This window comes from Amblyraja radiata, chromosome 2 (genome assembly GCF_010909765.2).
Source record: "Amblyraja radiata isolate CabotCenter1 chromosome 2, sAmbRad1.1.pri, whole genome shotgun sequence".
Taxonomy (NCBI): Eukaryota; Metazoa; Chordata; class Chondrichthyes; order Rajiformes; family Rajidae; genus Amblyraja; species Amblyraja radiata.
The window spans coordinates 69,536,718-69,561,645 of NC_045957.1; the positions used below are offsets into that span (position 1 = coordinate 69,536,718).

At 44.3% G+C, this 24,928-nt stretch overlaps 1 protein-coding gene across 1 annotated transcript in view; it reads left to right on the forward strand.

Moving 5' to 3' along the window:
- Positions 1-19,221: 19,221 nt before the first annotated feature.
- The window catches only part of lpcat1 (lysophosphatidylcholine acyltransferase 1), a 119,370-nt gene continuing 113,663 nt past the window's right edge, over positions 19,222-24,928 (forward strand). The window contains exon 1 of the mRNA XM_033048311.1: positions 19,222-19,423. Within this exon, the coding sequence (XP_032904202.1) occupies positions 19,298-19,423 (126 nt within the window). The 5' untranslated portion in view covers positions 19,222-19,297. The remainder of the gene's footprint in view (positions 19,424-24,928) is intronic.

The window sequence follows — 24,928 nt, forward strand, 5'->3', positions numbered from 1 at the left end:
TAGTCCCACATGCCTTTCCGCCTGAGGATATTCAAACCAGGTTACGACAGAAGGGTGACATTCAAAAAAAGTGGTTTGACAAGACGAGCAGGTCTCTGCCGCCATTGACCAAAGGACAGGTGTTCCGCTTACAGACTGACAAAGGCCATGAGCGTGTTGGAGTGATTCCTGGTCTAGCTTCGGAGCCACGTTCGTACATTGTTAGAGCCGATGGCGGCACCTACTGACGAAACAGACATCTTCTGCCTGTGAAGGAGCCAATCCCTCCTCCCTATTATCCGATTGTACAAGTTCATTTCAATCTGCATCTGGTGATCCTCACATGCTCTTGCCAGCACAACAATCCATGCCTGTGACAGTTCCTCTGTTTGTCCCATCTTTGCCTGTGCCACAGTCTCTTGCTTCGACTACAGAGGCGTTGGTCCACTCCCCCACGGTGCTGAAATCACCAACTCTGTCCCTGGGGAAGAGGAATGGAGATGGCCTCTATCATACACGTGCCGGTTAGCAGGCTGGTCGTGTTAGCAGGCCGGTTGTGAAGTATCCGGACTGTGCTTGACTTTACATACGTTGGTCACCGGTTGTGATTTTTGCTTTGCTTAGTTATGGGTATAGTGCTATTGATTCTTTAAGAGGGGGGATGTAGATCAGTGGCTCATGTTATGAGTCATGCTTTTGTAGTTACGCCCACTAGCTTATTAGCGTTGTGAGCTACTGCACTCCTCAGTATGAAGTTAACTCTCAAGTAAGAGCTTGTAGTTGTTTATTCTAAATAAACAGTGTATAACCTACCAAGGTGTGAGATCTTTATTATTAAAAAGACTCAAAACCAACAGACCTGAAATGGGGGGCTACCATCAACTCCAGTCAAATTGTCAAATGCCTGTGGCATTTGACAAGGTCCCACATAGGAGATTAGTGGTCAAAATTTGGGCACATGGTATCGGGGGTAGAGTGCTGACATGGATAGAGAAGTGGTTGGAAGACAGGAAGCAAAGAGTAGGGATTAACGGGTCCCTTTCAGAATGGCAAGCAGTGACTAGTGGGGTACCGCAAGGCTCGGTGCTGGGACCGCAGCTATTTACAATATACATCAATGATTTGGATGAAGGGATTCAAAGTAACATTAGCAAATTTGCAGATGACACAAAGCTGGTGGCAGTGTGAACTGTGAGGAGGATGCTATTAGAATGCAGGGTGACTTGGACAGGTTGGGGGAGTGGGCAGATGCATAGCAGATGAAGTTTAATGCGGATAAATGCGAGGTTATCCACTTTGGTAGCAAAAACAGGAAGGCAGATTACTAACTAAATGGCGTCAAGTTGGGAAAAGGGGAAGTACAACGGGATCTGGGGGTCCTTGTACATCAGTCTATGAAAGTAAGCATGCAGGTACAGCAGGCAGTGAAGAAAGCGAATGGCATGCTGGCATTTATAACAAGAGGAATCAAATATAGGCGCAAAGAGGCCCTTCTGCAGTTGTAGAGCCCTAGTGAGACCACACCTGGAGTATTGTGTGCAATTTTGGTCCCCTAATTTGAGGAACATTCTTGCTATTGAGGGAGTGCAGCGTAGGTTTACAAGGTTAATTCCCGGTGTTGGCGGGACTGTCATATACTGAGAGAATGGAGCCGCTGGGCTTGTACACTCTGGAGTTTAGAAGGATGAGAGGGTATCTCATTGAAACATATAAGATTGTTAAGGGTTTGGACACGCTAGAGGCAGGAAACGTGTTCCCGGTGTTGGGGGAGTCCAGAACCAGGGGCCACAGTTTAAGAATAAGGAGTAAGCCATTTAGAACGGAAACGAGAAAACACTTTTTCTCACAGAGAGTGGTGAGTCTGTGGAATTCTCTGCCTCAGAGGGCGGTGGAGGCCGGTTCTCTGGATACTTTCAAGAGGGAGCTAGATAGGGCTCTTAAAGATAGCGGAGTCAGGGGATATGGGTAGAAGGCAGGAACGGGGTACTGATTGGGGATGATCAGCCATGATCACATTGAATGGCGGTGCTGGCTCGAAGGGCCGAATGGCCTACTGCACCTATTGTCTATTGTCTAAAAAGGCACAACAGAGGATGTACTTCCCGCAGCAGTTGAGGAAGATCTGCCACGGGCAATGATGGTCCAATTCTATATGGCCATCGTGTAGTCTGTCCTCACCTTCTCCATCATGGTCTGGTTTGTCTCAGCCACCAAACACGACATCCGGAGGCTGCAGCGAATCGTCCGATCAGCTGAGAAGGTTATTGGCTGCAACCTTCCCTCCAGTGATGAACTGTACACCTCAAGGGCCAGGAAGCGAGCGGGTAAGATCATCTTTGACCCCTCTCACCCTGGCCACAAACTCTTTGAATCACTTCCCTCTGGAAGGCGACTCCGGACTATCAAAGCTGCCACAGACATAAAAACAGCTTTTTTTCCACGACTAGTAGCTCCATAACCAAAAATCTGTAGCCTCCCTGCTCTGGTATTTTATTGGTTCACATGTTTGATCAATAATGTTTTATTATTAATGTTTAATGTTTTATGTATCATTCCTAACTGTCACTGTATGTCGTTGTCACTTGCGTGCGGAGCACCAAGGCAAATTCCTTGTATGTGAATACTTACCCAATACTTGGCCATTAAACATTAATTAATTCATTGCTTTACATCATCTGCACTGAAGACGGATCAGTTCTGCGGCTATTGTTTTGGATCGTAGCTTGCATGCCATTGTGAGAACAATGTAAAACGGAGAAGGGTTTCTGCAGGAAACAAAGTTTGGGAGGATGCTCCACAATCCTACTCAAACACCCTGCCAGAGCCTGAGGCAAGAAGATCAAATATGGTGGTTGGTGCAACTCCCTGCATTTCACTTGGATGTGTTGGACAGTGAAGATCATGTACATTATACCTCCTGTTTGATTTTGAATCACAAATTCAAACTGTGATTTGAATACAGTATTTTAGCCATTATGTGGACAGCCTCTGTGTGAAAAAGTAATCTTTCCCATCTCACCATAAAGCTATGTCCTTTAGTTCTTGATTCTCCTGCACTGGGACAATGATTCTGTGCATTCATCCTATCTGTGTCTGTCATGCTTTTATGCATCTCTATAAGACCACCCCTCAGTCTCCTGCCCTCCAAGGAATTACCTCTTCCAAAAGATCAGTCCTTCAAGTCCTGCATGTGTTCATGGGTCTAGCCCCAGTCAACATCTTGTTCACTGAATCATACGAGAGAATTACCTTACACGAGTCAAGTCAAGAGTGTTTATAATATGAACTGAAAATGGAAATTATTACTTGCAACAGTATAACAGGTCTGTAAACACAGTACTCATAACATAGTATGCAAAAGAAAGTTCAATAAATTTAATTAAAAAACAACCTCTGAAGAAGGGTTTCGGCCCGAAACGTTGCCTATTTCCTTCGCTCCATAGATGCTGCTGCACCCGCTGAGTTTCTCCAGCATTTTTGTGTACCTTCGATTTTCCAGCATCTGCAGTTCCTTCTTAAACATTAAACCTCCACTTCCTTTCCACTACGCTTGGCCACCAGGCCATACACAAACTCATGTTCTCTGATATATTACGCACACATGTGGCCAGGTCAGCATTTTAACATTCATGCTCATGGACAGGCTGCTTTTAGCAGTCTTTATCTGAATCTTCTGCAGTACATCAGTGTATGACGTACTCCTACACGACACCAAGAAACTAGGACTAGACTTTCACACAATCTGGCTGCAGTCCAGTCCATGTTAAGTAAGGAATAGATTAGAGTTGGCATCTTTCCTCTAATCTACCCCACAAAGTACACACAACTTCCATGATCTGAGCTGCTGAAAGGTGCAATAATTAAGTATCTTCATCCTCTGAATCTGGCCTATTTGCTGTCTGGGCATTAAAAGTGGTATTTTCACAACGGGTGTGTTAAAGAGGGGGAAGGGTGTGAATGGATGGGTTGATCATGAGCAGTGCCTAACTATCCATATGCTTCAATGGAGATTTGATTCTTGCTGATTTCAAAAGTAATTAGACCAAATATTTAATCAACTTTGGAAAGAAGGCATAAGAGCATGAAAACTGTAATGTCCGGGTTCAGAAATAGCTTCTTAACAACCATCAGGCTACTGAACATTGTGACCGCCAACTAAACTTCGAACTACGAACTGTCTTGAATGCACTAGAGACTAAGTACTTTGTTATTGCTTTTGCACTATATGGTTTGCTTGTTCTTTTCAGTTAATTATTTTCATTGTATATTATGCTGTCCACTGAGTAATATATTTACATATCTGTTATGCTTTTGCATATAAGAATTTCATTGTTCCTTATGACGATGAAATACTCTTGCCTCCTGATATGATTTGATCACTCCTAAAAACATGCACTAAAACAGTGCTGTGAAGTGGGCCATGGTAACAGGCCTGCAATATTTGCTATGTGAACAGAAAACAATTCTAGTTTGGGATGGGATCTATTTTTCATATATCACGCGCAAGTATAAACAGCTTCATATACCTGAATGTTCAGCGTTTCATACTTGCTCATTTTAAAGGTGTTGTTAATCTGGATTTAGCAGAGGCAATGCTGCCTCTGAGTCAGGAAATGGTGGGCTTAGGTCCATGTCCAGACACCTGAGCAGGTCATTCACTCCAGCAGAGTACTGAATGGGGTGCTAACCTTTCAAAAGGATATCAAACCAGGACCATTTTTCCACTGAACTGTATTAAAGTATCTTGTTCCCCAGTTCAAATAAAAGTATGGTCATCGTCCGAGTGTTCTGTCGAGCACTCACCCTTCGACCAATATCATTAAAAAGAAATGACCTTGTTATTTATCTCCTTCAGGTTTGTGGGATTTCGATATGGGATTGAACATCATTAAACTATGTCATTATCTAAAGAACACTTTAGAGTTTTATAGACAAAAAAAGTTTTACGATGCCAGCACAAAGATGTAATCATGAGAAAGGCGCACCGCCACCTCCAAAGAACTTATTCGGCATGTCACTGAATACACTACAAACTTCTACAAATGCACTGTAGAAAGTATGCTGACTGATTGCATCACGGCCTGGTATGGCATTCCAATGGGCAGGAGCGTGAGGTTGCAAAAGGCGGTGGACTCAACACGGTCCATCAAGTGCACAGGCCACCCCACCATCGAAAGCTACAACCTACAATACAATACAATACAATACAATTCAATTTATTGTCATTTGGACCCCTTGAGGTTCAAACGAAATGTCGTTTCTGCAGCCATACATTACAAACAAATAGACCCAAGACACAACATAATTTACATAAACATCCATCACATTGATGTGATGGAAGGCCAAAAAAACTTATCTCTCCAAAAAAACTTATCTCTCCACTGCACTCCCCCCCCCCCCCCCCCCCCCCCCGATGTCAGAGTCAAAGTCAAAGCCCCCAGCGGGCGATGGCGATTGTCCCGTGGCCATTAAAGCCACGCCGGGTGATGCAAGGTCGCACACCGGGTCTTGGTGTTAGAGCCCCCGGCGTGCGCTCGCAGTGTCCCGCAGCCATTCCAAGCCGCGCGGGGCGATGGTGTAAGGCCCCGCTCCAGGAGCTCTTCAACCCCGCAACTCGGGCGGGAGAAGTCGCCGCTGCGGAAGCCCCGAAAAGCGGTCTCCCTCCAGGGACCCGCGGGCTCCCGGTGCTGCCCGCCAAATCCGCGGTTGCAGCCACCGAATCTCCGGAGGTCGGGCCGCAGCAGCGTCCACCACAGCTCCACCCGCTCTGGACTCGGCCAGCTCCGCGACGGTGAGGTGAGTAGTCGGCACCACAGCCCCCGGTCTTCCTGTTGGAGGCCGCTCCTCGTTGCAGCCCCAACGACAACGGAGACCCGACAAAGAAAAGGTCGGGTCTCCCGTGCAGGGAGAGATTTAAAAGTTACCCCCCCCCTCCCACCCCCCCCCCACCCCCCCCCCCCCCCACACACATACCCCAACAAAAAATAACAAAAACTACATAAAAACATAGACATAAAATAATAAAAACGCAGACGGACTGCAGAGGCCGCTGCTGACGAGAGTTGCGCCGCCCACCGAAGCTTGAGTAAAGCTTTGCCTCAAGCAGGGAGCATCTATTATTTAGTATCTCCATCATCTGAGCCATGCCCTCTTCTCACTACGACCGTCAGCAAGAGATATAGAAGCTATAAACTCCTACTACCCCCAGTTCGGAAGAGCTATTTTCCAACAGCTATCAGGTTATTGAACTAACCTGCACAATCCTAGTTCTCCAACTAGCTCCACTGTCATCCTGATTAAATATTACTGATTATATGCCTTGTTGTTCCCCTTTTGGGACTTTGACCTTCATCAGTCAGAGTATTGAGTATAGAGGTTGGAAGGTCATGTTGCAGTTGTATAAGACATTGGTGAGGCCACATTTTGAGTATTGTGTTCAGTTCTGCACACCATGCTATAGGAAACATGTTGTTATGCTGGGAAGGGTGAAGAGAAGATATACGAGGATGTTGTCAGGACTAGAGGGTCTGAGCTATAGGGAGGTTGAGTATGCTGCGACACTATTCCCTGGAGCACAAGAGGATGAGGGGTGATCTTATAGAGGTGTATAAAATCACGAGAGGAATAGATCGGGTAGATGCACATAATCTCTTGCCCAGAGTGGCTGAATCGAGGACCAGAGGCCATAGGTTTAAGGTGAAGGGGGAAAGATTTAATAGGAATCTGAGGGGTAACTTTTTCACACAAAGGGTGGTGGGTGTATGAAACAAACCTCAGGTATAGAACAAGCTGCCAGAGGAGGTAATTGAGGCAGGGACTATCCAAACATTTAAGAAACGGCTAAACAGGTATATGGATACCTGGATAAGATAGGTTTGGAGGGATATGGACCAAACGCCAGCAGGTAGGACTAGTGTAGCTAGGACATGTCAGCCGGTGTTGGCAAGTTGGGTGGAAGGGTCACTCTATGACAACCATTCTACATTTCCTTGAACTTCGTCGCTTTTGATCTGTTTTCACACCTTACCCTTCCATATTCTATGTCCCCCTCTCCGCTGACTCTCAGTCTGAAGAAGAGTCTCGACCCGAAATGTCACCCATTCCTTCTCTCAAGAGATGCTGCCTGTCCCTCTGAGTTACTCCAGCATTTTGTGTCTATCTTCGGTGTAAACCAGCATCTACAGTTCCTTCCAACACGCTGCACAATCGTAATCCTACCTCAGCAACAATGGACCACCTCTTGCACTAACTTGGGCTTTCTAATTGTGTATTTTTGCACTAATATCTTTTTTTTTGCACTATCTTTTTATTTTTATATTTGTTTAGAATTTACATGTAATCTGTATATAGTTTATGGATAATTTATATTTTTGTGTGCTGTCTGGGGTAATGTTCCAGTGATGCTGCTACAAGCAAATTTTTCATTCCTCACTGTATTTGTGCATATGACAATAAACTCAACTTCACTTGACATGTTTTCACAAAGAGCCACATAAATTATTTTTTACAGCAGCACAACAGGTTTGTAAAAACAGTATTCAGTAGATAATATAATAAACAAACAAAAAAAGAAGTTCAATAAATAAAAAACCTAACGGAGCAAAGCAAAACAAAGCTTAAAGTCTATAGTGCATCCAAACCAGTTCATAGCTTGGAGTTTAATTGGCTTTCGTATTGTTCAATAGCTTGATGATAGTTGGAAAGAAGCTATTACTGAACTTGGACGTTACAGTTTTCAGACTCCTATACCTTCTTCCCGATGGCAGGAAATTAGAGTGTAGCCAGGGTGGTGTGGGTCCTTGATGATGCTGGCTGCTTTTTCAAGTACCTCCTAAAGATCCCTTCAATGCAAGCTTTGTCCTGTCCCATCTCTCTTTTCCAGCTTTCTCCCCCCTACTCCAATCAGTCTGAAGAACAGTTTCACCCTGAAACACCCAATGCCTCCATAGATGCTGCCTGACCTGCCGAGTTCCTCCAGCACTTTGTGTTTTGCCTATAGAATACTGTACTGATTTAAAATAGGCCTTTACTGAACTCATGAAAAGTACTTTCTAAATGCAAGTTAGTTACGGTGTAATTTCATGTGTATCTTGAGGGCTATAAGGACTTCCTGACAGGCAGAAACAGGAGAGCTGATAAACAAGATGTCGCATTTTAAATAAGGAGCATAATTTTAGGGAGATAAAAGCAATCTATTACTTTAGTTGAAATGCACAAACTGATTGTGTGCTGGAAACATAATCAAAAGTAATTTACAAAGGGAAACTCAATTCCTACTAAAAAAAAAGGCGTGATTTACAACGCCTGGATGAAGACTAAGTGTGACAAACTGAATCCATTTTTCAGTCAACTGGTTCAGACACGTTGAGCTGAACTTTCTCCTTCTATACCTCAAGATGAATGATATCCTGCCAATTTTCTTTGTATATGTACTTAATTTTGACTCCTATTTGACTGGCTGTCTGATCATGCAATTTTCCTTCAGCCTCTAACAGCCCAGTTCTGCTTTACAAAAAAAATGTCCATTAAAATAAACAGAATTGTGCAGTGGGCATTTTGCAGAATGTGGTTGTAAGGAACTATGCTTGGTCAAGCCTGAGATAGTTACTCTGAAATAATGTTGGTGAATATTTCTGGTCTAACAATATTGAAAATAAAGCATACTTTCAGAGGACAATAAAACGATATAGCATGGAAGAAAGCATTGGAGCATTTATATCCATGCCAGCCAAATTGTCTTGTTTCCATATTGCAGATCTGGGCCAGTAGAGTTGAAAGCACTAAGTATTGTCCAGGTATTTTTTAAACCTCACCTCGATTTTGCTTCAAAGAACATTGCACAGTTTAAAGACATTCAATAAATATCAGCAGGGGGAAAATAGGGAAAATTGGGGAATGAATTAAACTATGCAGTTCTCCAGGCGGGTATAAAACACCAAGACAGGATGTGGTTCATAACCATGGAGGCTAGGCGCCATGCCACAAAATGGTCAATGGCAACAGCAACATACTGTCCAATCTAGCGGCCAGAGACAACTTAATCTGTGGAAGCTGTGGGAGGGTCTGCCTGTCAAGGGTAGGCCTGCAGCAGGAAATGCAACCACAGATGAAGCATTCCCCTCTCCAAACAGGACAACAAAGCCACACCATCACCTCTCGCAGATGGCTGGATGCCAACCACCACTGATGAAGTGGGAGGCACACGGGTATGATGGGTCAAATGGGATTCCTCTGAGCTATTTGATGTATTATTTTGCATCTTCTGAGGTTCAGTTTGGAAAAATGCTCCTGGAACTCCCGGTGCAGATACTTCCTACTTCTCTCCTCCTCTTCTCTTTTATCCAACATCTTGGTCAGTTCTGCTTTACCCCAGCCATTCTCCCATTCATATCATGTACCTAGTGGATGCTTACTAATTCCTCTCTTTCAGGGGAGAAATAAAATTATGTGTATTGGGGCTGCCTCCTGCACTCATGCAGTACTTATTTATTTCATTCACTTCACCACTAAATTCCACCAGCCCTCAAATTCATCTGGACTATCTCCAACACCTCTCTCCTCTTTCTTGGTCTCTGTCACAGGGGGCAGACTATCTACTGATATATGCTCCAAACCTACCTACTCTGTTATTTGAACTACACTTCCTCCCACCCTGCCTCTTGCAAAGACGCTATCCCTACTCTCAATTCCTCTCTGCCCCAGTCCACTTCCCTCCTTCTACATTCGTTCCAATGGTTACACAATTCACAACGTTCCTATCCCTAAATTTCACAACTTACAAATCTTTATTCTTTGGCTCACACCTGTTTTTTAATCTGCAGCCTTTGTCTAAAAATCTACCTATCTAAAACCCCCCTTGCTTGTGTTCACCAAGTACCCGCCATGTTGTGTCCTGCCCCTCCTCTCTTCCAGCTTCCTTTCCCACACACCCTACAAACAGTCTAAAGAAGGGTCCTAACCCAAAACGTCACCTATCCATGTTCTCCAGAGATGCTGCCTGACCCGCTGAGTTACACCAGCACTTTGTGTCTTTCATCTGTGAGCATCATCTTGTCTTCCTCAGGAATGCAAACAAGAGTTTTCTCCAAATCAAAAAAGAAGTCCCTTTTGGTCTCATACACAGCTACCAAGATTGGGCCAAATGCTCGGCAAACCATAGCATGTTAGTGATGTGTAGACTAACTGAATAGCTCTGAGACATTTACCAATTCAACAGGACACTTTTGATTTCCCTTTGAGGGAGTTGTATCCACTGCCTGATGATATCCTGTCCATGCTGCCTCACTCAATGGGTATTGTTGATGACAAAGCATCTGAGTTTCCCAATAAATGAAACTAAAAAAATCTACATATACCAGAAATCAAAAATAAAACAGAAAATTATGGAAAGACTCTGCAGGTCAGGCAGCATATGTGGAAAAATAATTGGTTAACATTTCAGATCATAGTTCCTTGACTCTGGTGATGTGTTTTTTTGTTTTCATTTCCTGAGATTTTGGGCTGTGAGAGCAGAGTGAGATTCTGATCTGGTGGCAAACTATGACAAGAGTGTGAAGCATAATTTTACATTCACTGAGATCAACAGATGGGAAAGAGTCATAGTCATAGATTGTTACAGTGTGGAAACAGGCCCATCAGCCCAAGTTGTCCACATCGTCCAACACGTCCCATCTGCACTAGTCCCACCTGTCTGCGTTTGACCCATATATCTCTAAACCTGTCCGATCCATGTACCTGATTAAATGTTTCTTTAAAAACCTTTCTTAAAAACCTTGAGCATCAAACATAATAAACCAGTTGTAACATTGGAAAATTACCAACAATTCTTGAAGATACTAGGCAGAATCCTACAGAACCAGACCACTCCCGAGCAAATAAACCCCAAAACATAACAAGTGATGGATGCTGCTGCATCTGTTGCACTGCTCAGTCGGTGGACCCCACATAAAGTCCAACCACAGTGTATGATTGTGCTGGGACCAGTGTCACTCCAACACTATGCTAGCCAGACCAAAAAAGAATTAGAATCAGCATTCCAATATATGGGGATTCGCTACCTAGAGATCAGGAGGGGGAGAAAAGGTTTCTTATTTTTTACCTCCTTTATCCTCATATTTTAAGGAGTTCCTGCTAGACTAACATGTTTGGGGTTTTTTTTCATAAATTTTCCTTTTGCAATTCTATACAGAATTTTAATAATTTATAAATGGCTCTAAATATCAGATATTTAAAACTTATTAAAGAAATGTCTCCCAGCTTTGACTGGGACAGAGTTCTGCCCCCAATTTTACGTCTGTCAAAAATTGTAAGGGCATCGGAATGGACCTCAGTAGTTAGTACATGACTTGAAATCTTATTGCACCTCTCCTACAGGATACTGAGTTGGATGATCAGCCATGATCATATTGAATGGCGGTGCAGGCTCGAAGGGCCGAATGGCCTACTCCTGCACCTATTTTCTATGTTTCTATTGCCTCTTGGATACAGTGGGTCAGTTTGTTCAGCCTTCCTCCAACCCGGAAAAGAGCAGTCATCCAGGCAACAGCTAAATCTGGCCTGCATTCTAATTAAAACATATCTGTTTAAGAACATATTTTGACAAAATGAATAACATGCATTGCAGCATGTTACTACTGTATATTTATATTTCCACCACTTACTATAATTTTATTTATAGCTCAACAAAAGAGACACATGGTGCTATAAAAGACAACACCCAAAACACAGCCTATTTCAAAAACTATCAGCTGATAACAGATTATACTTGGCTTGAATTGCACATGTCCGCTGCACCCATATGGATGAGCAGCATTGCATGATCAAGAGAAAGTAGTTTCATATAACATGTAAAACAGGATTGAGAGCAACAAAAGCATAACATAATGGAGATACTCGCAAGCTCAGGCAGAATTTATGAGCGAGAAACAGATAATATTTCCGGTCAATAAGCTTTCATCACATCATGGAAAAGTTTGAAAGCAAGCATGTTTTAAGGCACAGACCAGGAGAGGAGTTGAGGAAATAAGAGTGACTGAATGGTTGTACTATTGGCTTTGAAGGCTGGTGGAAGCTTGCTGGTTGCAAATTATCTGTCTGGGGGAGGGGCAAATAGATCAAATACAGGAAGGCAGAAGGAAAAACACTGGGACTGTAAGGCACAGGAAATCTGCAGGTCTGCAACCTGGAAATTTGATTAGTGACAGTGCTGGAAAATGGCACTAGGGTAGAAAATGATGAATGGAAGAGTAGGCTCACAGCACCAGTTGGCCTCCCCTGCTTTTATTTCTCATGCCTTATGCTTATGTTTACCACCTCTCATTTTAGCCACCCATCACTTTATCAAGCACCTGTGGTAAATTCTGGGGATCCCACGTAGGTTTCACAAGCTACCTTGTAACCTATAAAAGTAGAGTACACGCAAATCATCTATGACTATGAGGGAGTGCTAATGTAGAGGATAAGGTGATAGCCTGATCAATACATTGTGGCGCCTTCACGCCCACGTTGGTTTTGCATACAGCCTGTCACTGCTGGCGACTCACCAGCAGCCTCATGAGAAGGTCCAGCCACAAGACCCCAATAACAACTCCAAGCTCAGACGCACTAATTGGCCTTATCTGCACACAGGTTATGATTGGTAAGAATGTAGGTAAATGCAGGATTGTAGGGACTTCTGGAATAAACGTGAGCTTTAAACCCAATAAATGGAAAAAGCCTAGATATTACTGTTTGAAATCAAGAATGATTAATGCCACCCTTAAGATAGAATATATTAATAATAGTTCAGAAACAACATTATGCTATCCCGATTCTGTCCTGAGATCTATTATTACATAATAACAATTTCGACATCCTCTCCTAAAACATTCCACTTAATTGGGACATATTGCAGTGGAAACAGATGTAGACAATCTGTCTCCAAATAACTTCCAACCAATATCCAAACCAATTCAAAAAAATTACCATTAAGTATCAAGAATTATGAAGAAAATACACTTAATGTTTTACAAATGAATGAAATGTAGGATTTTTTTTTGCATAGGCTTTCATGTCATCTTGTCCACCAGGCCTTCAGGTCATCTTGTCCAAATTTGAGTCTTAATGTGATAAATATTCAAATAATTACATGGAACATTCAGCAAGGAATCATTCATGTGGACACAAACAGTCCATGATATTGTTTATTCTCCACTCAATGTTCCCATCTCTCCTTGAGGAATTTATTGGTGTAATCCTCAATGCCTTTTCCCTTGCCAGCCTCTTCTTAAGTGCACTTAAAGTAATTGCAATAAATGCTTTGCGCAGTAAGGGATTTCACATTCTTACCTTTTACTGAACAAAGAAGTTTATTTTGAATTCTTTATTTAATATGCTGATGACCTCTAGTTTTTACATTCTCCACAAATGGAAATTGTTCTTTGTATCGACCCTACCAGGATGTTTCATAGTCATAAAGACCCGCATTAGTTCATGCTTTTTTTGCAAGGTAAAAGAGTCACAACCTATCCATTCATTTCCTAACAGATCTGGGTCCAATTTTGTAAATCACTACAACATCTGTCCTGCATGTTCTTATCCTTTCTTTTTTTTAATGACTGAATATCAGCCCAACCAGGATTCAATCTGTTCAAGACTGCATTTAGTGAATTGGACTCAGTGATTCATGTTCCATTTTATTTTGATGCTTATATTTTGAATACTGTGATCTCCTTATTTTATTTCTGTAAATTGCAATATCTTACAACTAACAGCACTGACATTTATTTGCTAATAATTTGCCAATTCTGCAAATATATTAATGGGCAACTTTGGGCTCAATACAAGCTGCCACGCATGCTCGCCCTCTATAATGGCTCCTCTGCTGCAGTTATCTGATGCGGCTTCAGCAAAGTAGCCATCCTCTGAACTGATCAAGCACCAAATGGCAACCAGATGAACCAATACATGCTGAAGCCCCCCTCCCAACACCGCCTTCATGGCCTTTGACAATTGAGAATCGGAGACACTTTAAAAATGTCAAAATTGATTCAAGTAAGAATTGGCACGTTTAAAATGATTATTTATTTAAAATACCATATTACTGTTAATTAAGATTTGGAATGTCCTAATTAATATTTTACAGACATTGATCAAAAACATAAACGGAGAAATCAATAAAATCCCACCTTCATTTATCTTTTTAATTACCATCACTTATTATTTCTGAGTAAGATTGTTCCTTCACAACCTCTGGATACACATCCAGCCCCTCGTAACCTCTGTGTTACATCTTTGACCCTGGTTAAGGGGCGAACATATCACTTTGGAATCTATGGGCATGTAAAGAAACACCTTTTCAACTTAGTGTTGAATCCCCTGAAGCTTTCCTGACCGCACCCTTCCATTTCAACATCCACCATGTAATCTAAACTACTCATAGTGTTATGCCATAGATACATTTAAATAATAACACGTATTATTTGTGAATATAGAAATAAAGAGTCATAATATAATTTGTAACAGCCTGAATGTTTGATGTTGGTGGTGAAAAACCCCTTATACAATAATTGAGGAGAAAATTAATTGCCATTTGGACAAACAAGGAAGAGTCAATGTGGACTTGTAAATGACAAATTGTACATGATTAACGTGATTGGATTTTGTACTCCCTTGTGTCTCTATGAAAAGTATTTACTGCAATGGTTCCAGGGACAAGAGATTACAGATCTATGAAAGGGCAGAAGAGGCCAGGATACTTTGATTATGGTTTAAATTATTTTGAATTATTTAGATGCAGTAGATGCATAATAAATATTTCTAATAGCAGAACAGGTAATGATCAGAGGATACAGATTTAAGGTAATTGACAGAAGTACCGGACAAAACCATTTGACAAAAACATATTTGCTAAAGGAGTAAGAATTTGGATGCAATGCTATGACCAAGGTGGTGGATGCAGAATCATTATATGCATTCAAAAAGGATAAATGCTTAAATGAGAAAAGAAATACATTGTCCAGTAAAATGTTATGAATTCAAACTGATACTTTTGAACTCAGTCCTCTCAAGGTAAATGCAGTCCTTGTATTGCAGTCAGAAATGGGAGCTGTGTCCCACTGCCTTGATGCTACATAAATAGTCTCTCACCATTGCTGAAATCAACTACAGGGGGGTGGACAGGCAATTGGACCAAGCATCATAGCTCGAATTCAGGCAAAATAAGTTATATTTTACTGACTAACTATTGCAACAGTGGGAAAGTTATTACTATAAACTTTTCTTAAGATCCATCAATGAAGATATTAATGGACCCATCCTCCAGTTTACCCACTGACAAATTACCCACGGACAAATACCCACCTCCAGTTTAAATTCCATTTGGAATATTTTGGAGGACCAAGAAACCAAGAACCAAAATACTATGTAGAATCAATTCAAAATAAAAGCAAACTCAAGTGCTCTTTCATTCTTTTAAGTGTACATCAAGACAGCATTTGCCTACTCATACTAAATCATAAGGAAGTCCCATGAGACCCATTATTTATGTTCTTTTCTGATTTGATAACTCCTAGCAACCTGTTATATTAATTTTAGCTTCTTATTGCATAGGGTGTCAATGTTAGAGGAAGCATATTGTGGCTTGGCTGAAAATAGTTAGTGGATATTGTACAATAGTTATTTTTTTGGATAATTATAAGCTTCCAATGTTTAATTGTAATCAAAATGTTATTGCAATGAGATTTTATTATACATGAGTGAAAGTAAATTGGAATTTCAAACACTACAATTTGCAAAATCCCTGAATCTTCAACTTTGCTGTCTTCATCTTAGTGGATTAACATAGTAAAGTGTCAGGTTAGTAGATACATTAAAAGTTAATATTCCTGTCAGATCCACAAAGCGCAGGAGAATGTGACAGAAATCATGATTAAAGATATTTAAACAAAGTAATACAGGTTTCACATTTTCTTGGTTTTAATGTTGATATATTCCTCTGCTAGATTGCCTGAAATCAGGCCAGGCACTAGCAGAAAAAGTGGGAACATTAGATATTCTAAATAATGCTTGTATTTTTATAATGACTTTGTGTCAGTTTCATTATGTCTCAAAGCTGTTCACTGAAATACTTCCTACATTCACTGAAATACTTCCTAGTGTCGTCACTGTTGTAAATGTAGGAAGCACAGCATCCAATTTGCACACAACATCCAATTTGCACACAACTAGCTTCAGCCAAAATTGAATGGCGGAGTAGATTGCACTTTTTTTGTTTATTTGTTTATTTAACCATATAACCAAATAACAATTACAGCACGGAAACAGGCCATCTCGACCCTTCTAGTCCGTGCCGAACACGTATTCTCCCCTAGTCCCATATACCTGCGCTCAGACCATACCCCTCCATTCCTTTCCCGTCCATATAACTATCCAATTTATTTTTAAATGATAAAAACGAACCTGCCTCCACCACCTTCACTGGAAGCTCATTCCACACAGCCACCACTCTCTGAGTAAAGAAGTTCCCCCTCATGTTACCCCTAAACTTCTGTCCCTTAATTCTCAAGTCATGTCCCCTTGTTTGAATCTTCCCTACTCTCAGTGGGAAAAGCTTATCCACGTCAACTCTGTCTATCCCTCTCATCATTTTAAAGACCTCTATCAAGTCCCCCCTTAACCTTCTGCGCTCCAAAGAATAAAGCCCTAACTTGTTCAACCTTTCTCTGTAACTTAGTTGCTGAAACCCAGGCAACATTCTAGTAAATCTCCTCTGTACTCTCTCTATTTTGTTGACATCCTTCCTATAATTAGGCGACCAAAATTGTACCCCATACTCCAGAATTGGCCTCACCAATGCCTTGTACAATTTTAACATTACATCCCAACTTCTATACTCAATGCTTTGATTTATAAAGGCCAGCACACCAAAAGCTTTCTTTACCACCCTATCTACATGAGATTCCACTTTCAGGGAACTGTGCACAGTTATTCCCAGATCCCTCTGTTCACCTGCATTCTTCAATTCCCTACCATTTACCATGTACGTCCTATTTTGATTTGTCCTGCCAAGATGTAGCACCTCACACTTATCAGCATTAAACTCCATCTGCCATCTTTCAGTCCACTCTTCCAACTGGCATAAATCTCTCTGTAGACTTTGAAAATCTACTTCATTATCCACAACCCCACCTATCTTAGTATCATCTGCATACTTGCTAATCCAATTTACCACACCATCATCCAGATCATTGATGTACATGACAAACAACAGTGGACCCAACCACAGATCCCTGTGGCACCCCACTAGTCACTGGCCTCCAACCTGACAAACAACCATCCTCTCTGGCATCTCCCATTCAGCCACTGTTGAATCCATCTTGTTACTCCACCATTAATACCCAACCATTGAACCTTCTTAACCAACCTTCCATGAGGAACCTTGTCAAAGGCCTTACTGAAGTCCATATATACAACATCCACTGCTTTACCCTCATCAATTTCCCGAGTCTCTTCAAAAAATTCAAGAAGATTAGTCAAACGTGACCTTCCAGGCACAAATCCATGTTGACTGTTCCTAATCAGACCCTGTTTATCCAGATGCTTATATATATTATCTCTAAGTATCCTTTCCATTAATTTGCCCACCACTGACGTTAAATTAACAGGTCTATAATTGCTAGGTTTACTCTTAGACCCCTTTTTAAACAATGGAACAACATGCGCAGTACGCCAATCCTCCGGCACTATTCCCGTTTCTAATGACATTTGAAATATTTCTGTCATAGCCCCTGCTATTTCTACACTAACTTCCCTCAATGTCCTAGGGAATATCCTGTCCGGACCTGGAGACTTATCCACTTTTATATTTCTCAAAAGTGTCAGTACTTCCTCTTCTTTGAATCTCATAGTTTCCATAGCTACTCTACTTGTTTCCTTTACCTCACATAATTCAATATCCTTCTCCTTGGTGAATACCGAAGAAAAGAAATTGTTCAATATCTCCCCCATCTCTTTTGGCTCTGCAGATAGCTGTCCACTCTGACTCTCTAATGGACCAATTTTATCCCTCGTTATCCTTTTGCTATTAATATAGCTGTAGAAACCCTTTGGGTTTACTTTCACCTTACTTGCCAAAGCAACCTCATATCTTCTTTTAGCTTTTCTAATTTCTTTCTTAAGATTCTTTTTACATACTTATTTATGTGTGTGTATATATATATATATTCTACGGTATATGGACACACTGATCTGTTCTGTATTTATGCCTACAGTATTCCGTTGTGCTGCAGCAAGCAAGAATTTCATTGTCCTATCTGGGACACATGACAATAAACTCTCTTGACTTGACTTAACTCGATGGGCCGAATGGCCTAATTCTACTGCTATAACTCATGAACGTGAATATCAGGCTGAAATGCATCCCGTCAGAATACTTTCTATAACATACTCGTAGAGGTTCACAGCAATCCTGGTACATATACAGAATTTTCTCAGATGCCTAAGAAAAAGGGGATTGTTCTCTTGCATTGCAATCATGATCCTCGGATATTGATTTCTCTACCTTCAAGCATACCTTATATCCCCTCAACGTCCCTCCCCTAGTCCTGGGACCAGCTTCACTGTCGGCCAGTTAAGTCCCACTGTCTGCATAACTCGTTATCACCTATCCCACAGCCAACGATGGACCTTTCCATGATCATCGTTGCTTTTTTTGTTGCATATCTTCCAAGAGAGAGCTAGATAGGTTTCTTAAAGATAGCGGAGAGGGGATATGGGGAGAAGGCAGGAACGGGGTACTGATTGGGGATGATCAGCCATGATCACATTGAATGGCGGTGCTGGCTCGAAGGGCCGAATGGCCTACTCCTGCACCTATTGTCTATTGTCATTCATTTTTCCTAAGTAGTTTTCCTAAGTACCGTCTATGTCTCTCGTTCCCCTGGCTCTCGGTCTGAAAAAGGGTCTCGACCCGAATCGCCACCCGTTCCTTTTCTCCAGAGATGCTGCCAGTCCCGCTGAGTGAGTGAGTGAGTGAGTTCCTCCAGCACTTTGTGTCCAAGTGCAACTGTCGATGGTTCTCCGCCTCCTCTCTCGAGCCGCCGCGGGGCCAACGGGGCCAACCGTCCGCCCCGCTGACTTGGGGTGCGCGCGTGCGCACAGCGGAGAGGCGTTGGCAGGGCTGGCGGCTGCGACGCGCCCGGGCCTGAGTGAGAGCAGCGCAGGACACGGGCGGGCGGGGAGGGAGGGAAGGGGAGGGGAGGGACGGACAGAGGGAGGGAGGGAGGGGCTCCAGCATCGCTCTCTCCTGCAACCATCTCACAGCCGCGGCTTTACGCGCAGCATGAAGATGCCGAGGAGAGGATGCTGCTCGGCGGCAGGAGACGGCGATGAGGGGCGCAGTCGGCTGCCGCCGGTCAGGAATCCCTTTGTACACGAAATCCGCTTGTCGGCGCCGCAGAAGGCGAAGGTGAGGCGAGGCGGCCTGTCCCCCCCCCCCCCGCACCCCTTTCCTTCATTTCCCCAGGCCCCGGTATTTTGTGCCTTTCTCGACCTCGTTCCGGGACCCATCACCCTTCGCTCCATCCTCACTCCCCCCATCCTCTCTCTGACCCGACCCTGCGCCCTATCCGACCCGGCGTCCCATCCTCCCCCCCTGTGCCCCATCTTCACTCTACCCGACCGTCGCGCCCAAATCCTGCCCTGCTCCCCACCGACCCCGGGGCCCATCTGCGCCCCATCCTGCCGCCCCCAACCCTCGCCCCATCTTCTCTCCACCCGACCCTGCGCCACATCCTGCCCCCCTCCTTCCCCAGGCGCTGGTACTTTGTGCCTTCCCACCACCTTCCGATACGTCGTCCCAGACCCCTCACCCCATCCTCTTTATCACCCTGTCTCCCATCCCCACTTCCACCCCTCCCCCCCGCGGGACCCCTGACCCCCGACCCCATCCTCTCCGACCCTGCTGGTGCACGCCATTTTCACCCTCACCCACCCAACCCTGCGCCCCACCCTCCCCCAACCCTCGCCCCATCTCCCCCCCCAACCCTCGCCCCATCTCCCCCCCCCCAACCCTCGCCCCATCCCCCCCCAACCCTCGCCCCATCTCCCCCCCCAACCCTCGCCCCATCTCCCCCCCCAACCCTCGCCCCATCTCCCCCCCCACATTTCCCCCCCCAACCTTCGCCCCATCTCCCCCCCCAACCCTCGCCCCATGCTCCCCCCCCCAACCCTCGCCCCATGCTCCCCCCCCAACCCTCGCCCCATCTCCCCCCCCAATCCTCGCCCCATCTCCCCCCCCCCAACCCTCGCCCCATCTCCCCCCCCCCAACCCTCGCCCTATCTCCCCCCCCAACCCTCGCCCCATCTCCCCCCCAATCCTCGCCCCATCCCCCCCCTAACCCTCGCCCCATCTCCCCCCCCCCCAACCCTCGCCCCATCTCCCCCCCAACCCTCGCCCCATCTCCCCCCCAACCCTCGCCCCATCTCCCCCCCAACCCTCGCCCCATCTCCCCCCCAACCCTCGCCCCATCTCCCCCCCAACCCTCGCCCCATCTCCCCCCCAACCCTCGCCCCATCTCCCCCCCAACCCTCCACCCATCATCCCCCCAACCCCCAATCCTCGCCCCCTCAACCCTCGCCCCATCTTCCCTTCACACAACTGCCCAATCATGCACCCAAACTTGCGCCCCTTTCTCCTCCCCCCCGACCTTGCGCCTCTTCTCCCCCCCAGACCCTGTGCCTCCTCCTCCGCCCGACCCTGCGCCCCTTCTCCTCCCCCCTGACCCTATGCCCCCTCCTCTCCCCCCGACCCTGCGCCATCTCCTCCTCCTCCCCCCCAGCCCTGCGCCCCTTCCTCCCCCCCCCCCCCCGGCCCTGCGCCCTTCTCCTCCCCCCGACCCTGCGCCCTTCTCCTCCCCCCGACCCTGCGCCCTTCTCCTCCCCCCCGACCCTTCTCTCCCACCCCGACCCTTCTCTCCCACCCCCCGACCCTACATCCCCTCTTCCGACCCCACAGCACCCCCCCCCCCCACGACCCTGCAGCCCCTCTTCCTTCTTCTCCTCCGACCCTGTATCTTGCCTGCGTCCCCCCCACCCCTGCGCTGTGTCTTCCCCCCCACCCCTGCGCTGTGTCCTCCCCCCCGCGCCCCATCCTGCCCTCTCCCACCACCATCCCTGTGACGCATCGTTCCCCTACTCGGACCATGCGCTCCATCGTCTTTGCCCTGCCACCACCCCAACCCACTCACCGACTTCGCTCCCAGCCATGTTTGCAGGCGGTTTGGTTCCTAATTGGCACTGATGTCAGTGGCATTCACTAACTGGAATTTCCGGTGTTAATTTATCTTCACCAGCTGATACTTCATTTCAAATGCAGATAGTTGTAATTTACTTGGATATTTCAATTTGTTTTTAATATTTCTGGCGTCTTTCTAAATCCTGTTTCATTGTCACTGTAAAATTAGAGTTATAACAACATGAGATTAGTGCTCCTATTATTATAATGTAAAACCATAGATATGCAGTTGTCTTGCATCCATTATGTTTCTTGTGTTGCTTCAGGGTTATTGTTCTCTTCCTTAAGGAAGCTATTAGCATGGAATGCTCTATCTCCTGGGAAAAGTGTTTAGTTTCCTCTTACCTATAATTCCACATTACAGCGACGCCATTTGCCAATGTAGTTTGCTGAGTTTGAAAAGTCCATGTTTTTATAGGTAATTCAAAGTGCTTAAGTGCTAATTCCTGACTTTGTAATCGAGACTGAAGTATGTGACTTTTGAGTGGATATTCGGCAAGGTAGTTTATGATGTTTTATTATACTTGCAGACTAAAAGTTATAAGATACTTGTGGATTGAATTCCAAAGAATCACTTGTTAACTTATCTTCCAGACAGCTAACCTGGAAATGGACAACATGATTAATCAAGTAATCAGTTAAGGTGTTTGTATATGATCAATAGGTGAAATATTATATTGTAAATTTTGATAATCACATTGAATGCCTCTTGATTTCAATTGTGTTCCTGCACACGCACTAAGTGTGTGTTGGTTTTATAAGCTCTCAGGAATTACATCTGGTGCTTAAGGACAAATTTTGTGTAGTCTGGACGTTATACATAGGCAAAATGCTGCAAATAATCAGAATCTAAAAAACAAATAAAATACTGTAAATACTGAAGTTGGGCAACATATGTGGAGAGAGAGAGAGAGAAACACAACATTCCAGGCAGATGATTTTCTAGCATTTTCGTTATTGTAGGTGTTGGTGACTTACTGATTCTGAAGCAACCCCTCAAAATGGAAGATGACTTGCTTTCCCTATAGTCCTGACGTGGCCAGCAGATTTCCCCACAGTTGGGAGAGTTTATGCTCATCTTTTGTATGTTCCTGTCAGAGAGCCAGCAACTATCTTTTCAAATGCTTATGTGCGAGTTGGAATGATCTTGGACAGGGATACCCATGAGTCATTTACCCTGTGCCTTCAAGGAGTTGGAGATACCCTTAAAGCATTTTCTGTCTTGGGATTTAAATGTTTTGAGATTGCATCCACATGCGCAACACCAATGTGGTGCATCCATTTGGAGCAAGATGAGTATGATTTGAGCCTCTGTAGAAAGTATTGAGCTTGGAGAGGATGACTGTTATATTTAGATTAAATTTGGATCACTGCTTTGTGCATCTTATACACTACAATATAGTGGCACGAAATAGTGATCATTGTGCATCTGATATCTTCTTTGTATGACATAATTAGTTACATAAATCATCTCAATAGACAATAGGTGCAAGAGTAGGCCATTCGGCCCTTTAAGACAGCACCGCCATTCAATGAGATCATGGCTGATCATCCCCAATCAGTACCCCGTTCCTGCCTTCTCCCCATATCCCCTGACTGCTATTTTTAAGAGCCCTATCTAGCTCTCTTGAAAGCATCCAGAGAACCTGCCTCCACCACCCTCTGAGGCAGAGAATTCCACACTCATCACTCTCTGTGAGAAAAAGTGTTTCCTCGTCTCCGTTCTAAATGGCTTACTCCTTATTCTTAAACTGGCCCCTGGTTCTGGACTCCCCCAACATCGGGAACATGTTTCCTGCCTCTAGCGTGTCCAAACCCTGAACAATCTTATATGTTTCAATGAGATGCCCTCTCATCCTTCTAAACTCCAGAGTGTACAAGCCCAGCTGCTCCATTCTCTCAGCATATGACAGTCCCGCCATCCCGGGAATTAACCTTGTAAACCGACGCTGCACTCCCTCAATAGCAAGAATGTCCTTCCTCAAATTAGGGGACCAAAACTGCACACAATACTCCAGGTGTGGTCTCACTAGGGCTCAGTACAACTGCAGAAGGACCTCTTTGCTCCTATATTCGATTCCTCTTGTTATAAAGGCCAACAAGCCATTCGCTTTCTTCACTGACTGCTGTATCTGCATGCTTACTTTCATAGACTGATGTACAAGGACCCCCAGATCTCGTTGTACTTCCCCTTTTCCCAACATGACGCCATTTAGTAATCTGCCTTCCTGTTTTTGCTACCAAAGTGGATAACCTCACATTGATCCGCATTAAACTTCATCTGCCATGCATCTGCCCACTCCCCCAACCTGTCCAAGTCACCCTGCATTCTCATAGCATCCTCCTCACAGTTCACACTGCCACCCAGATTGGTGTCATCTGCAAATTTGCTAATGTTACTTTGAATCCCTTCATCCAAATCATTGATGTATATTGTAAATAGTTGTGGTCCCAGCACCGAGCCTTGCGGTACCCCACTAGTCACTGCCTGCCATTCTGTAAGGGACCCGTTAATCCCTACTCTTTGTTTCCTGTCTGCCAACCACTTCTCTATCCATGTCAGCACTCTACCCCCAATACCATGTGCCCTAATTTTACCCATTAATCTCCTATATGGGACCTTATCAAATGCTTTCTGAAAGTCCAGGTACACTACATCCACTGGCTCTCCCTTGTCCATTTTCCTAGTTACATCTTCAAAAAATTCCAGAAGATTAGTCAAGCATGATTTCCCCTTCGTAAATCCATGCTGACTCGGACCAATCCTGTTACTACTATCCAAATGTTCGGCTATCTCATCTTTTATAATTGACTCCAGCATCTTCCCCACCACCGATGTCAGGCTAACTGGCCGATAATTCCCTGTTTTCTCTCTCCCGCCTTTCTTATAAAGTGGGATAACATTAGCTCCCCTCCAATCCACAGGAACTGATCCTGAGTCTATAGAACATTGGAAAATTATCACCAATGCATCCACGATTTCTAGAGCCACTTCCTTAAGTACCCAGGGATGCAGACCATCAGGCCCTGGGGATTTATCAGCCTTCAGTCCCATCAGTCTATCCAACTCCATTTCCTGCCTCATGTGGATTTCCTTCAGTTCCTCCGTCACCCCAGATCCTCTAGCCACTACTATATCAGGAAGATTGTTTGTGTCCTCCTTAGTGAAGACAGATCCAAAGTACCTGTTCAACATCTGCCATTTCCTTGTTCCCCATATAAATTCACCTTTTTCGGTCTTCAAGGGTCCAACTTTAGTCTTAACTAATTTTTTCCTCTTCACATACCCAAAGAAGCTTTTACTATCCTGCTTTATATTCTTGGCTAGCTTACCTTCGTACCTCATCATTTCTTCCCGTATTGTCGTTTTGGTCATCTTCTGTTCTTTAAAAATTACCCAATCCTCTTGCTTCCCGCTCATCTTTGCTATGTTGTACTTCTCTTTAATTTTTATACTCTCCCTGACATCCCTTGTTAGCCATGGTCGTCCCCTCCTCCCCTTGGAATCTTTCTTCCTCCTAGGAATGAACTGATCCTGCACCTTCTGTATTATTCCTATAAATACCTGCCATTTTTGTTCCACTGTCATCCCTGCTAGTGTATCTTTCCAGTCAACTTTGGCCAGCTCCTCCCTCATGGCCCCACAGTCCCCTTTATTCAACTGCAACACTGACACCT